Below are 15314 nucleotides of genomic sequence, written 5' to 3'. Positions count from 1 at the left end.
CAAGAAAAGGCACTTTTATCAGATATAAATCACCAAGAAAATAGAAGAGACTCTAGCCTTTAGGCCCTCATAGTAGATACTGAACAGAGATATTTCTGTTTCAACAGGATGAAGTGAAATGTACGACAAAGTACAATACACCCACTTAATCTCATATGGATATAAAACCTAAAGTGAATCTAAAGCGGAGAGAGTTTTTCCTTCCTTCAACTGTGTTATATGTTAGTGTCTACAGTTCAGGCAAAAGGATTTAAAGGAAAGGCTTTTAAAAAAATCACGTCCGATTAATTACCTCTTTTAAAGCATCTCCCCACTTCATATCTCTCATTCTCCCTCTGTTTCAGGGCCTATTTTTGACATTCTTGTCATATCTCCCTTTTGCTCTGTTTTAGTTTACACTTCATCTCCTCCACCTGCTCTTCTTTTTGTAGCCTTTGTGAGCCCTGCCTGTGTTCCTTCCTCCTACATTTCTATATCCGAGGCACGCAAGATGGATTCATTTTCAGATCATTTTACAATATCCACAAAACCAGCTGTAGGTTAAGTACCCAAAAGGACCAGAGTCAGTTTTGACATTAATTTTAAATCTTGCTTTCTAAAAATAAACAGTCTTTGAGTGTGTTTATTACCTTTTGTCAGGGACTGCCCAAGGAAGAAAAAAAATCGCTTTACTATTCTGAAAAAATGTAAACTGAGACAGAGAGCATTAGGAGGCTTGCTCAGTTTCACACAGTGAATTCCCGAATTAGTCCTACTACAACCAGGCATGTTGCTTCACCACTTCACATTCTAACAATGAAGTCCAGCACTTGATTTGTGGAGTACTAACCAACCTCAAGAAATCTAAAATCTAACCCTATGAGATTTATGCCATTTCCCAAAACATATTCCTACAAGCATTTTTAGGTTTCTGTTAATTCCAAAATAATGGACATGACCCTGTGCAGGAAAAATGTGACCAGACCAGAAATTCAACTGCACTGCACCTCTCTTTGGGCTACAAGGATACCAATGGCAAAATCATCAAACTGAAAAAGCTCATTCTGACTGCAATACCTCCATTATTTAAGAACACAGGGAAGGACACTTAAGCTCCCACAAAGAAAATACCTTTTCTCATTCCACCAAAAGGATCTTTATTCGGCTCATATGGCATCCTTCCCATCATATCTGGCATGTTTATTCCCTGCTGGTATGGTGCATTTGGCGTCATGGAGTTTCGCTTTGGGAACGCTGAATCACTTACATCAGAAAAGGGATCATGCACACTGACTGCGCTGTTTCTAGCAGATTAAGAAAAAAAGAAACATTAACATCATCCTGTATTGTAGGAACTGTGAAAACAGCCTAGGCTACAATACAACTAGCTCATCATGCTGTGGCAGTGATCAGTGCAGGATACATCCAAGGAAGATGCAAAAGACTTTCACAATGGAAAATCATTAATAAGAATCTACCCACTTCTTCCCCAAGCTTCTTTTCTACTTACCTTTAAGATAAGGGTTTTTCATCTAATTCTATTGTTTGTATATTCCTATTACTCATACAAAAGTCTAAACCTTCCTGAAATTTCACTAAGCTGTTTTGTTCTTTTTTACCTAGAAAACTCAATCTGAATTGAAGATGATTTAAAAAGTTTCTTGCTATCCTTTCTGCAGCGTTACAGACAGAGGAAAAAAAAGAACCTAAGTAAATTAATTTTGGAGTGGCTCTGTGCACAGTTTAGAGCTCAGTCGTTCCTGCTGAAGTCATCAAGAACTGTTTTGCTGGACTTCAGTGGACTAAGGCTCCTTAATGAACGGTGAGACAGCTTCACTTCAGATTAAGCCGGTCTGTGAGACTTACAGAGCACAGAACTGAAAGGGTCCATCCAGTTCAACCAACCCTCTGCTATCTCAACCACTGTTATTGCATATGTTTTTCACAATTTGAATTCAAGTAACACCTTTAAACCACACCTTTCTCCTTCCTGAGCATGACTGGATCTGTTGACCAGAGGTGTACAGCATAAGCCAGGAAATGCAGGTTGTGGTTCTAAGTTGGTGCTTTTGGGTTCCACCTTCCCCCCCACTACTGACATATTCACAGGCACCTCTTTGCACTGGTGCTTGTCTGATCTTCTCTGGCGTTTAAAAAGCTAATAGACCTCTACTCTTTCCTCCCTTTCCCTCCTTCTCCTCCAAAAAGAAATAATTTTCTGCCACTTTTCAGTCTCTGACTGGTTTACCACAAAATCCTGCAAGTGCCTAAGCAGAAAGGAAAGACCAGATTAAACTGCTGTGGAACTAGAGCAATAAAAAATGAAGCAAAGCCCTTTTCATACCTGCCACCCTGCATAGGTGTCATCTGTCCATGAGGTGTGGATGCTGGTGTTGGGGGCTTCAAATCGCCTGGCACTTCTGTCATGGAATTACTACCAGTGGACTGTGGAGTCTGTGGGCCTTGCAAAGAACCAGAATTAGCTGAAAAATTAAAAAATAGTAATTATGAAAAGGTAGCAGCCAAATTCCTGTGGAAATAATGATCATCAAGAAAAAAAATGGTTCTTTCCTCCAGAAGCCTGTGTGTATCTCCATCCATCTCAGTACTTTATAACTTGCCCAAAATCCTCTGAGACCAGGATATGCTGTGTAGTAATAGCCATCATCTTTCCTAGAACCATGAATTTAATCTGCTGCCTGAAGCAACATGGATAGAAATCATCCAGATGAAGGATCATTTAAATCAGAGGTCAGAGATACAAAGTTAATTGCCTGTAGTTTACAACAGAGTAAATGAAGGTTGTTCTTTGGCATAGCTTCTTCATATAATCACTATCACAACACATGCATTTAAAAGAAATATTTCAGCCAGAAGCTTTTCATCATAAATTTAAGCTGCTATATTAATATAAATTCATGGTTTTATTTAGCACTAAAAGGCAGACATTTCCATGGTGAAACACAGCAAACGATTAGTGGCACACTGCAATCCCGTGTCATCTTTGAGACAGCGTGGCAAAAGATGGTATTGAAGAAATGCAAAAGGCAATCTGGGATCAGAAGAAAACAATAACTGAAAGTAGCATTTGAACAGGAGGCTACAGAGAACACTCCTAAAAGAATTGTAAAAATAGAAAGGGACATCTTAACAGAATGTTAGTTAGGGTCAGTGATGGTAAAGCATATGTAATAAGACCAGGTCAATTCTGCAAAGTATCTGTTTAATCTGCAAAAACTTGTGTGTTGAGATCTCACAAAGCAATAGAGTATCTGCACTAGTGTCCTCCTTAATGGAGGTAAAAAGCTTGATATTCTCAGTATAACAAATGCATATTTGAGCATTTTACTGCTGTGTTCCGATGTGACTGAGCAGCAGTAAGGGCATTAAATGAATACATCAGATACTGATAATGGCAAAGCTAATGGTAAAATACATCCAGACCAGTCTTCCAGAGCAGACACCAAAGCTACTATTTTCATGTGACTACTGAACAGAAACATGCCATGAGTCCAAAGATCTACAGAGTAGTTTTATGATTTAGAATTTAGTAAATGAGGATTAGTAACAACATCTAAGCCTTGGATCTGACAGGTCTTGCAGCAGACATTCTACACAAGGAGAACTTGTAGAATTCAAGTCTGGATGGAACTGGGAAAAAAATTACCAACAGCAAAAATCCACAAATCGAACACACTGAGTAGGACATGGATTTGGCTTGAGAGGTCCTTCTTTTTTATGAACTGTCATGTAAGTGTTTTATTGTGCCTGCCTATCTACGTTCAACAACCAATTAACAAAACTTTATAAATTACTGTTAGAGGGAAAATTGGAACAAGCAGTATGGGTTTTTCTTCTGTATATGAAAGAGAGTAGTTTATAATTGGCTCAGAATCCTAGAACACTCATCATCCTGACAGGCAGAGCTTGTTTTCAACTGAAGAACACCTTTTTTATATGTGTTTCATTTATATCTGTAACACATGTTCCCCTATCTGGAAATCAGTCTCAGTAGCAAGTGCATATGTAAAATCCACATTGTGTGGACCACATTGTTCTTGTTCTCATCTTTCTAAGGCATTTTTGAATTATGCTTACATAGTAATGAGGTTCAAAGAAAAGTTTAGGAAAAGCTCTCTGATTGCATTAATACATGAACAAGAACATTTGCAACAACTAACGTTACTTACATTAGTCTACAGTTAGCTAAGGGCTCTAGTGCTAAAATAAAACAAAACCCCATCATATTCACATAAAATGAGCTCTTTGGTATACGACCCCCAAGCAGGTCAAGATCATTCTTCTCCCTTTGAGCTTTAAATACAATTCTAGATTCTTCTTAAAGCTTGAAAGCGTTTGAGTTATGCCACAGATTGTCATATACCATGTTGCTGTGTCACAAACGTGTAAGTAAACGTCTTAGTGTACCCATATACTTACTGCATATGTATAAACTGTATAAATTTGGATATTGCTAGAGAGGTTTTAAAAAGAAGATACCCAATTGAGAAGCTATAAGTCGAACTTCTATCTTCAGGGTGGCAGTTAGAAGGTTGGTTACTTTTCCTCAAACCTCTTTCTAAATGGCTGGTTATATACAACTGGTAAAATAGAAGGCAAACGCTGTCATGAGAAGTGCAAACTTTCTGATACTGCTTTGTTAATACACTTTCCCCCTGACCTCCACTGGGTTAAGGACACAGAATAGGAACTGCAAGTGTTTCAATCTCTGGGTTAGGACTACATCTATCAAGAAGAGCCTTTATTTCCTATTTCACCTTAAATTTTACATTTGCTGGGCTGCACTCTGAAATTTTTACATCTATTTTTGCAGGGATTCTATTATGTTAGATATTTAATTTTGATTAAACAAAATTAAACATTGGACATTCTGAAAGAGAAACAGTATCTTTTAGAGTGCTTCATAAGCTTCAGTAATAAACCAAGCTCTAAGAAGAAAGACAAACAACTACGTTCTTTTAGAAAAAGTAATCTCTGCTTACATGATTCTGCAGCTATCTTGGGGATGTGCAGAAAAAAAACCTGTGAGTTCATAGCTACTGAATTCCTCATCTCACATCCACATCTAAGCAAAAATTGTTCTTCAAGTATCGTAACAGATTTGTAAGAATATGCTTTTCACAATACAAAATACATCAAAACTTCAATACAATTGACATCTTGGTCAGTGAGAAGGTGAGGTCTTCCACAGTAGCTGTGGAAGCATGTGTTAATAACAGATGATAGCATGCATTATTCTCAGCAGCATGGAATCATAGTACTGGCATGCCTTTTGCCTTGCTAAGCCCGCACGGCAGTAAGTACCGCTTTCAGGAAAGACCCTTGATTTACCAGAGAAGAAATATGCAGCTAAAAAAAGATACAAAACCTTTCTCTTACCAGCAATTTTTTTCCCTTTGGAAAAAAAAAAAATGCAAAAAGGAAAGAAGAATGAAACCTCTTGAAACTCCATTAATGTGAGGCCTGACATGCTCTCTAGGATATCCCTACCTTTTGCCAGAAGCTACAAATGTATACTCTAAAGTAAACAATGGAAAGGTTACTGAAGGTTAAGTACATTCACATACTTCAGAGTGAACAGCCAGCCACCACGCTGGGAAGATAATTTACACAGCACGAACCCAGTGCCCCAGTTCAGCTGGACTGGGGGCTGCTGGCTGCTGCAGCCCCCCGGGCAGGCGGGGATGCAGGCACAGGGGCACCTCCGCCTGTCCCCCCAGCCTCCCCTCCCAAGCCCTGGCCTATCCATCTTCGGTGGGGATTCCCTGGCTGGCCTCATGACACGCTCCATGACATCACCTGCCTGCTAATAATAGCCCTTCAGCCCGCCAGCGCGGACGGGCGGCTTTGGTTACAGGCGTGCTCGCTGAATGCCGTGTCCTGCCGGGCCTGTGGTGTCCCCCCGCCAGCCCCCTCCCCAAGCCTCCTTTCTCTGCTGCCAAGGAAACGCAGGCAACACACTCCTGGCGCCTTCTCGCTCCCTCTTTCCAGCACAAGCGTACGATTTTCCCAGGTTTGCTTTAATGAAACCTCTGTTGACATCAGGGTCAGCTGCTGTTACTCACAAGCATCCTCAGCTGGACTCTTTGGCCATCGTGTTCCTTCAACACAGGATAAACTCTGAGCCATTGGGAGCTGTGCAGGCATAACCACAACTGAGCAACTGAGATCTCGGAGTGCCAGAGTACAGCAGTGCAAGATAACTCCTTCATGCTGATGCTCTACTCGAATCTTTTCTCCAGCACACCATTACTTACAGTAACAGTGCCCAGAATCCTTCTCAGTTTAGAACTTCCCACATTATTTGTGTGCATTTTGGTCAAAACTGTCTAATGCACATGACAGGAAAAGCATTTTGTCTTTGTACCCACTCCTGGAAAGAAGGGAGACCTACAATGCCTGTCTCTCTAAGGGAGTTTTTACACAGCGAGAGTCATCAGCAGTTGACACGGACCTTGTCACAGACCCAGTGATCAGGACAGAAGGCCACCAGGGATCCTCCAAGCAGTCAGTCACCAGGCATTTGCTGCTGGCCTTCACTGCTGATGGTATTACCTGACCCAGGCGGATTTAGGCTGACACAAAGGCCTCCGCCTACCACTAACATGTCACCAACTTGCACAGCCTCAGAGCAGTGCAGGGCACACTAAAACCTTCAAGCCCTCACCCCTCCCCAGGAACTTTATGAAACAGCAGAAGAGGCTCTGACAGTGATATGAAGTAAGAACTATCAAAATGAGCACCAAATCCTAACCCTAACACCTTGGCTACTGGCAAATTTCTGCTGATCAAGGCCAACCAGTCTGTCACTTTGCTGCTCTACTCTCACTCCTATTTTCAACTTCTTATAATTGCTGACATTATCAGGAATTTCACTGTACATAAGACTAAATTATTCACTCCTTTACGTACCATTTACTTATTAATGATGTTGTAAAAAGCAGAAATGATGGGAGAACCCTGACTATAATGCTACACGCAAATGGACAAACACGTGATCCCAGACCACCATCTCACAGTCCCATAAATTTGACTTACACATCACATCCTTTTCTTGACTGTGCTCTTCCACATGAATCTCCTTGCCATGGCTGTCACACTGTGTTTCCTAGCATTCCCTCCATGCCTGCATTCTAAAGGTCATCTGTGAGGCAGTCACATAACCACCCCTTGGATGTGAGATATCTGCAAGAACGGATTTGCTCTAAGCTGCACTTCAGCCTGCTCCCACCTTGCATAACCACACACCTGGGAACTACAGCGACATTGGAACTGAATCTTTCTCTGTGCCATAAAGGCTGCCAGTCCTGATGTAGTCTTATGAGCAATTGAAACATTTAATTTTGGAAGTTTTATGAAGATGAGCTGACTTTCAAGATCTTAAGACTTGTTTCATAACATCAGCTTGTTAGAACTGGACAAAATATAAACCCCTCCCCTCTGAGACAAGTCCCTCTGCCTTTCTATCAGATTAACTTCTGCCCTAATACTGTAACTAGTTCTGTGCAAATGGATTTGGCTTCTAAGTGGCTCTGCCTACACTGAGCTAACTGCACAAGAGAGGATAATGGTTAAAGCAAGGACCTTTGGAGCTACTGTTTCTTGTTGTATTGGGCTCCTGTTCCCTCTGAATGCCAAAGAGTGACAGATTATCTAAAGTATGTCTACAACTCTGCTTCTTTTGTGCAGCTAAAATGTTAATGTTGGTATATACGAAAGGAAAAGGAACAAGAAAAAAAGCTGACTATTAAAGAGAACAGGCTTGTACTCTCTGAGGCATCTATACCTCAGCGGGATTTCGTGTACTAAAGCTGATACACACTGGGAAAGCCTTTCTCCATACAGAAGTGCAGTCCCATTCAGTGACACGAGCTCTTTTCTCTCCAACAAAACAAACCTTGAGATCCTTGCTTGCTTCCCCTTTTTCTAGTCTCTGTGTCCTGCTGTGTTTTTATTTTAGAAAAATAGTTTCAGTTCTCCTCAAAGACAGCTTGCTTGAATGTTATGATGAATTTAAACTTGGACTTTGCCATTTTCATTTGTAGCATTGTGATGCAAGAGGACCCTGTAAAGTGGTACATCTGATATTTCCATTCCTTTGTTTCATGTTTACATATTTTAATCGCAATTCTTCATCTCAAAATTCAGCTGTTTTATGGGGATCATCCCCAAATCAACTTCTGAGAGCAGTATGGGAGAGAGAAGGTAACAGAGGAGAGAACAAAGCGTAATATTCTTTCATTTTGAGTCAGAATAATTTCCTCTTCACTGTCCTTAACAAGTCTAACCATTTCAGCTTCCCTTACCAGTCTTCTCAGGAGGTGACGTATTGGAGAATTGTATTCTCCAATACATATTATTTTCTGCAGCTGAGCACATTCAGGACACACTGTGCTTATTTCAGACAGATAAACATTTGGACTATAGGTTTTACTTCTAGTACCAAGTGTTTTTCTCTGTCTTCTAAACTTGAACTGCAAAGTAACCTAATCTCCCCTCTCTATTAAACAATCACCACTGGGATACTTGATAACACTAGGTTTTAACAAGGTGGAGGAAATATTTAAGTTATTACACAGAGATGTGCTTAGGAAGATTTTAACTAAACACTCCCTCAAATCCTTACACTGAATAAAACAGGCTGAGAAAGATTTAAACCTTATCACTGTTATCTTTTTCTGTACTGACAAAGCACTATTGTAGGAGATAATCTTGGAAAGGCCGAAATTTTATTATATGATTATAAAGATCTTTGCCATTTTCTAGTGTCCATGATAGGGTACTAAAGCCATGCAATTGCAAATTGTCTGCAGGGCTTGCTGGGTCTCTGACTCTCCACTTCCCATTTTCAGCCAGTGAACCGCACTAACAGAAATTAGGTTAATTAATATTTTCCTAAAACTGTGTTCTACTGCAGGAAACTGGTGTAAACATTTCAGAAATTATATTCTCTTGGCAATAAGTGATGGTGGTCTGTCTAATAGTAATTGTGGCAGTAGTTTGAAAATTTTGTTAAATTATTTTGTTGGTCAGAAAAACTAATAACAAAAGGAATAATCCAAAATAACAAAAGGATCATTTTACTCTTCCATGGGTAGTCCAGAAGTCAACATCTAGACTAATACTATGACTCTTCCTATGTACTTAAAATGTTTCTACTTAAAAATAGTTCTGCCTTGAGTATCAACTTTGACTATCAAATCTTGAGAATCTTAAGTGACATGAATTTGGAAAGAAAACAGTGGTTTCAAACACCACACCGTAAATGCAAAAAAGAACAGCCAAAATAAAGCAATCCCAGTTCCAATTTTTCAGATGAGAAGATAAAAACAGTGATCCTAACGGCTTACCTGGCACACAGGATTAGCAACAAAAGAACAGAGAGCATTGCCTCCAAACTAGGATGTCTGGCAGTGGGGATACACCGTACTCTCAGCTCTCCATCTGCCACACATTCAACACGAGCTGCATCAGAGCAACCATCTGAGACACGCTGATCAGTCCAGCATCTGCCATCCTGCTCCAGCTGAAGCCTTGCTGATCAACAGTTGTGCTTCAGTCACAGCAAGGGAAGTGCAGGTACCAGAGCCTGACCTTTAGACAAATGCATGCTCCTGTCTTCCAACAGAAGCACACCCGTGCAGAGCTCTGTTCTTTTTGTTACACCCATGTCACTGAACATGAAGGGTATGCTGTTTCCACTTTAACTAAAAACCAAGCAGTGTTAACCCATGACACACACATCTCTATATGTTGGAGTGAGCAAGGACAAACCAGACACACAACTGCGGTGGCCCTTCAGAGTTAACTCTGACTTGACTCAGGAGCTGCCTCCAAGTTTGAGAACGAGATGCCAACAACAGGTTTATCCTTGTTCTTCCAGCATTATCAAGACACGCTTATAAATATATGGGGTGCAACAGCCTAGTATGCCTTGCGTTCAAAAAATGGTTGTGTAAGAGGCTGCAGTTTATTTGACTTACCAGGAGATGGCGGCTGAATCTTAGGTTGTTTCTTGGTATCTCCAGTGCTGAAGACTTCTGGAGGGGGCTCCTCCCCTCGCTCAATCTTGCACTCGAAGGCAAACAGGTACTGAATGTATTGTTTTTTCAGGGAGCTGGCTGCGCTGCTCGAAGTGCCAACGTTCAAGGTGGTTGCCAGCTCACGCCACTTCTTGTTCTTATTAACCTAGCAAAGTAAACGGCAGAATCATTGGTTTGCAGCAAAGTGTTTTGTTTAAGTCAGGAAACAAAAAAGGAAAAAAAAAAGCACTTAATGTCTCGGTTTACTTTTTTTTATTTTCCTCTTTTAACTAATGCTCATTACTCCCACACGCAGTAATGCACAGACAGCATTTACAGTTATAAAGCCATTAAGGAACCTGCTGATAGCTACATAAAAAGCTTTGCTTGTGGAGTCTTCTGTATGGTGCATCCTTTAAATGCCTTATGCCCTTCCAGGGCCTGTGCTCCTCAGTTAGCAATCCATCTCCAAGCAAATTCCTGCTCGCTCTCTCCCTCTCTGACACCCACCCACACCCACCCCATTCTAATTAAAAAGCAGCCTCTAAAATACAATTTAGAAAGCAATAACAGTGTTATTCTGCAATTTGTTTGAACATTGATATGAAAAAGAAATTCTTCTCCCAAATAGCCACCAGCTGTCAAACAGTTCAGCTTGTAATTCCTGGTTCAATTCCTTTCACTTTAGTGCATCTTGCAGGGACAGATCAATGATTCTCTGGCTAGATGAGAGGCAGAGTGAAGCCAGGCCCCTTAATTAATTAAGGCAGACTTCAAACACTCACGCTAGTCCAGCAATACTCTGTATTACAGTGCTGACTGCACCACTCCACTGTGAGTCTTGTTTGCAGTGTAAGGCTGAGAATATTGAAAGACTCTGCTCATGAGTTCCTCAAACACAGCTGATCTGCAATAATAGCGAAGTTCATTTGTCATCCTGGGTGATGCCACTGACTCACTCGGCTGTACCACTCGTAGCAGCCACTGCTTTTGATGTAACACCTGCTGCCTTTAAGTTCATTCAACCAGTCATACAATTTCTAGGTATGATCCAAGGAGCAGGGTCAGAACCAAAATAAATTTGCTTTAAACATCTGAGAAATCTCATCTTTTTGGGGTAGCAATTCTGATTCCATGATGTCGGCTACTTGCCCTAAGGCCTGATATTTTAATTACTCCAACTGAACTTGTATAGCTAGAAAGATTATCATTAGCCATACTATTCCTTAGTCTGTGTGCCAGCAAAGAAAACATTTTCTTAAGTTTCTCTCAGTGTTTACACTGTAACTGCTGCCAGTCAGCAAAGATCTTTTGAGCATGGCATTAACAGCAAGCATGTTGGCACGGCTGTGCTAAGTGTTTTTATTTCTCTGGTACATCCTGCAAGAACCCAGGAGTTAAAGGAGACCAGATTTTCATTAACTGCCCTTGTTGAGGCCTGAAATCCAGTTACACAGCTCTTTGTGCCTACTGGCTTACAGCTAAGTGGTGCGTAATGAACACATTGCATAATGCAAACAAAACGTTCATGCCTAAATGCTCAGTATATTGGCATTTAAAAGAAGACTGCCAGCAGCTGGTCTGCGCATGTTGGGACCCCATCAATGGCAACTCTTCAGACAGGGGATATGCACCACTGCTGCACAGCTCCACTCCCTGCCACTCTCTGGGCAGAGTCACGAGATGTGGAGTGCCGCCATTGGAGCAACAGCTTTTTAGGAGGGCATCACACAGATGCATTTAAATAAAACTCAGCAAGCAAAGTTCTGCACCTCTGAGTAGCTCCAAACAGATAAATACAGTGACCATTCATTCATGTGGGCATACCAGCAGAACCAAGAGCCCTCATTTTAAGTGTAAATTTTCACCAGTACCGAAGCACACGCATTTGTAACTCAAGCTCTTTCAAAAATCAGTCTAAGTGAACAGCATCTATTCTTTGGCAAAGCATAATGTCTGTCACTGAAAATCAACACTGAATGTCCCAAAATAAAATAAATTTCCATAATAAGCAAACACGAATGACTCTCTAGAATATCCCATCTGCCCCCCATCTTGCTCAATTTGTGATACTAAGAGTCAAGTCACACTGTGGGCACAATCATGCTGTACGAGGCAGAGCAGCTGCATGATACGATTTACCTGTAATAAAGTTCCTGAACTAAAAGTAATCAAATCTGTATGATGCTGAGGGGCATGAGCTGATCGCTAAAAATGTCAGGATAACATCTCTTACCAATAGACAGCATTTAACAACTGACAGAATGAACTATATCAGGATTCTCTGCCTTCCTTTAATAATTGGAATAGCTAAAATCCTTGGATTTGAAGGGCCGATGATCTAATTCAGTAGTCAAATCCTATGTTGTGAGGTGCCTATTAAAAATAGCTTTGAAAGGGGTACTAATTGATGTTGAGCATTCCTTTCTTGAACTAACCATACAAATTAGGAAATGTTCTCTTTTTGAGAATCTAATTTGTTTGCCGTATTTTGAGTTCAGATTTTGTAATTAGTGTAGAATTGTATGTTTTAATATTATGTTTTATATAATATTATACATGCATATTTATCTACACGTTAGCTATGTTTTACAACCTTATTTTGCAAGACATTGAACAAATGTTCTCATAAACACAGAACTCACGGATCCCTGCACTTCACAATAGTTTCTAGTGCCTAGCCAGTGATCCCCTAGATGCAAGGGATGCTTTGTACAAGCATCAGGCAAGGATAGGTGACTTTGAATGCCAAATCTAAGACTGCAAGTACTGACCATTTTCTCCTGCTTTCCCTTTAGATGCTGAACAGTGAAACATTTCATTTTGCTCTGTGGTGAACAGCCTTATAGAATTCATGAATATTTTTCCAACATCCCTTTGCAAAACTTCAAGTTAACTGCTGAGAACACAAATGAAAGCTTCTGTTTCCCATCTGTGACTTTTATTCTAAGCTCTTCCTGCTTTCATTTTTCTTCAACTCATTTAGGTAATTCACCTTTTCCTTGTAATCACTACGTTTGCAAGGCAACCCAAAGTATCCTGTAAGCATTTTCCAAACACAGCACAGTCCATGTCTAAGAAACAAACACACTGTATAGAGACACTCAGAATTAAATGTTTGGGATGAAGGACTGTGTTTTAACAATATGTCTACAGCTTCTCTGGAGAGATGAACTGAACTGATCTACAGGCTGTATCTCTATATAGGAGAGATGGACTTAAAAATTTCCTTTTTTTTTTTAGTTCTATCATCTGCTTCTTACTCATAATTTCGATCCAGTGGCCTTTTCCTCCATTCTTTTCTCAGCAGCATTACTAGATTCCCCTAAAAGGCAACAATTTCATCTGACTGCAGCAATGGTCAATCTTGATTCAAACTCTAAAGTTTTAGGGCCATTATGCAGCCCAAGATGAACTCCAGACAGCTACCAAAGCACGAAACCATTTTCTTCAACAATATTGTCAGGGCTGAAATGATGTATCCAGCAGGAATACTCTAGAAAACAAGAATACTGACTTTTTGAAGGTTCTCTTTTAACCAGCTCTTCTCACCTGTGCTAAACCTCCAATTTCTTTGACACAGACATAGAGCCTGAACAGGTCCAGGGGCTTCTTGCCCACAGCTGGCAGACTGGCCACAGGCGTGCCCCTCTCCTCCATGAACGTCAGGTACCGATCCACCCACATCTTGCGCTCCGGCTCATTCCCCAGCTCATAGACTTTCGTGATCTTCTCTCCAGTTGTGGTAGAGGAACTTGATTTCTAAATTGCAAGAAGAAAAGAAAGAGTTGGGGGAAGGGTGGGAGGGGAGGGGAAAAGAAAGTAAGAAACTCACAACACTGAAAAAGAGAAGATGTCAAACAAACTAAAGCTATCACACAACAGTCAGGAATGAAGGCTACTAGTTCAGGCACAAACAGTACATTCTGTCCATATACAGGAAAGTCAGCTTTATAAATAAAGGGCCCAAACTCCCCATTTTCATATTTCTTTCACTGATCTGAACTTTGGATCCCAGAAGGCAAGTTTCTGATGCTGCCTCATGTCATTTTAAGAAGTAGCTCTCACAGAGTGGTTCCCATCCACTTATCTCAAAGTGCAACTATTTCAGTAAAATTAGAAACAAGTTTGTCCCACACAAGTTTAGAAAATTCTAAAACCAAACCAATCCTCTCCTCTTTGCCGTCAAAGATGGGCTAGAGAACCTGAAAGCGATCCTCCAGAGCAGGAATTGCACAAAAATAGCCTAAAGTGTGAATCTTGGCAAACTAGTACACGGAGGAGTAGTCCTCTCTTCAGAGTCACAAATGGTTATGCTCTGTTCACATCACTGGTGGCCAAAAAGCAAGAATAGCGAGAGTGCCTAGGGTACAAGGAGATTGGTGGCAATGCTCTTTGTGAACTGCCAATTAGCTGCCTGATCCAATAAGGTTTGTAAGTAGCAACTGCTCTCCTCCCTTGATGGAGTATGGATGATATCCATCTCACTTGTCCTACCTGGCAAAGGGTGTGTGTGTTATGACCTGGGGAGAACAAAGGACAGACAGCAATCAGAGCTGGGACCAGGAAAAGCAGAAGAGGTGGCAAGAGCAGAATTCCATCCCTGCGGCAAAAAGGCAGGAGTGAAGCTGCTTTTCTGCTGCTCTTCGGGCTTAACAGCTAATGAAAGCTCATGCTATGTTTGATTCTCTCCTCTTTTTTTTTTCTTTTTTTTTTTTTTTTAATGTAGAGGCAGCAGAAAGCACTGAGGCTGCTACACAAGCTATAAATTCTCAGCCTATCTTTTCTGTGCAATGCAACCCTGTGAGCTGGGCTCTGTGCCATGTGTGGACAGACCCTGTCACAGACCCCACCCGAGCTGCCTCAGCTCTGACAGCAGAGAGGGGCTGCTGCTACAGCTGAAGACCCTTCTACTTGCAGAAAGTGAACTGATTTGCTCAGCAGTGGAAGATGGGAGTGGTTTAGAATTAAACACAAGGGAAAAAGACTGACATAAAGCTTTGGGAAAGGAGCCAAATATGTGAAGGGAAACATATCCTTTACGTCTGTATAGTAAAAGCCTAAACTTTGTTGTTGATTGCAGTAGACACTTCTTAAAACTCATCTAGTCAATCACTCTTTCCCTCCTTTGCCTTTTCCTTACTCTGAACTGAAGACAGACTATTGTCAAGTAAACAGAAACCCATTCCTAGCTGAACATCTCTAAAGAAGATCCTCACTGTACCTCACAGATGCTACAGAATCACTCACTTTGTCCATGTCCCCACATAGTGGTGAGGCTTTCAACACCAC

At 40.9% G+C, this 15314-nt stretch overlaps 1 protein-coding gene across 1 annotated transcript in view; it reads right to left on the bottom strand.

Annotated features, from left to right (window-relative positions):
- ARID1B (AT-rich interaction domain 1B) overlaps positions 1-15314 on the bottom strand; it is a 322513-nt gene that overhangs the window by 13425 nt on the left and 293774 nt on the right. Inside the window, exons 13-16 of the mRNA XM_063390178.1 lie at positions 13575-13784; positions 9984-10188; positions 2324-2462; positions 1111-1283 (exon numbers count right to left, since the gene is read on the bottom strand). Of these exons, the coding sequence (XP_063246248.1) occupies positions 1111-1283; positions 2324-2462; positions 9984-10188; positions 13575-13784 (727 nt within the window). The remainder of the gene's footprint in view (positions 1-1110; positions 1284-2323; positions 2463-9983; positions 10189-13574; positions 13785-15314) is intronic.

This window comes from Prinia subflava, chromosome 2, assembly GCF_021018805.1.
Source record: "Prinia subflava isolate CZ2003 ecotype Zambia chromosome 2, Cam_Psub_1.2, whole genome shotgun sequence".
NCBI classification, from domain to species: Eukaryota; Metazoa; Chordata; class Aves; order Passeriformes; family Cisticolidae; genus Prinia; species Prinia subflava.
The sequence above is the reverse complement of the archived record's forward strand: the minus strand, read 5'-3'. Positions and strand labels throughout refer to the sequence as shown.